The sequence below is a fragment of the Etheostoma spectabile genome, chromosome 15 (assembly GCF_008692095.1).
Source record: "Etheostoma spectabile isolate EspeVRDwgs_2016 chromosome 15, UIUC_Espe_1.0, whole genome shotgun sequence".
Taxonomy (NCBI): Eukaryota; Metazoa; Chordata; class Actinopteri; order Perciformes; family Percidae; genus Etheostoma; species Etheostoma spectabile.
Genome location: NC_045747.1, coordinates 31,881,607 through 31,882,246, shown reverse-complemented (window position 1 = coordinate 31,882,246; position 640 = coordinate 31,881,607). Strand labels below are relative to the sequence as shown.

General features: G+C 43.1%; 1 protein-coding gene across 1 annotated transcript in view; it reads left to right on the top strand.

Moving 5' to 3' along the window:
* Positions 1-640, top strand: part of LOC116702278 (receptor-interacting serine/threonine-protein kinase 2-like) — a 5,794-nt gene that overhangs the window by 411 nt on the left and 4,743 nt on the right. Inside the window, exons 2-3 of the mRNA XM_032536432.1 lie at positions 1-17; positions 315-470. The exon at positions 1-17 is cut by the window's left edge and continues 149 nt beyond it. Coding sequence (XP_032392323.1) covers positions 1-17; positions 315-470 — 173 coding nt within the window. The remainder of the gene's footprint in view (positions 18-314; positions 471-640) is intronic.

Here is a 640-nt window from a genome sequence, read left to right as displayed (position 1 = left end):
CATTGGCCTCCCTACAGGTGACCAGGGCTGGAACAACCACTTATATCTTTTACTTAGAGTAGGAATACTCTGTAAAAAATACTTACGCTACAAGTTAGTCTTGCATTTACAATACAAAAGTATAGAATAAATACATAATACATTTGTTGTCAAAGTTATACCGCTTTATTTTAAAATAGTCATTAAACAAAAAAGAAAACTTAAATATAACATCATATTCCAAACCTTTGAATGGTGGTGTAGGTGTGGGTGTAGCTGACTGTCTCCACTATCTCCACTATTCTCCACTTTGTGGATCTGAAACCATCTTACAGGAAGCATTGAGGGGAACTCCACCCTGGCCGCTGGTCTTCAGACTGGCTCACCAAGTGGCTCTGGGTATAAACTTCCTCCACACTCTGCCCCGACCCGTGCTCCACCAGGACCTGAAGCCCCAAAACGTGCTGCTGGACGACGCTCTCAATGCCAAGGTGAGTCCCAGGCTTTGAGGGGAGGCCAGGCCTCGTGTTTACTTTATACTTTTACAATAGTTTGCACAGTTTTCAGGCTCCATTTAGTCTGGAGATTGAATGGAGCCTGAAAAACATATTGTGAACCCAAAAGATGCAGACATGGGTTTCCCTTACATGTTGCAGCTTGA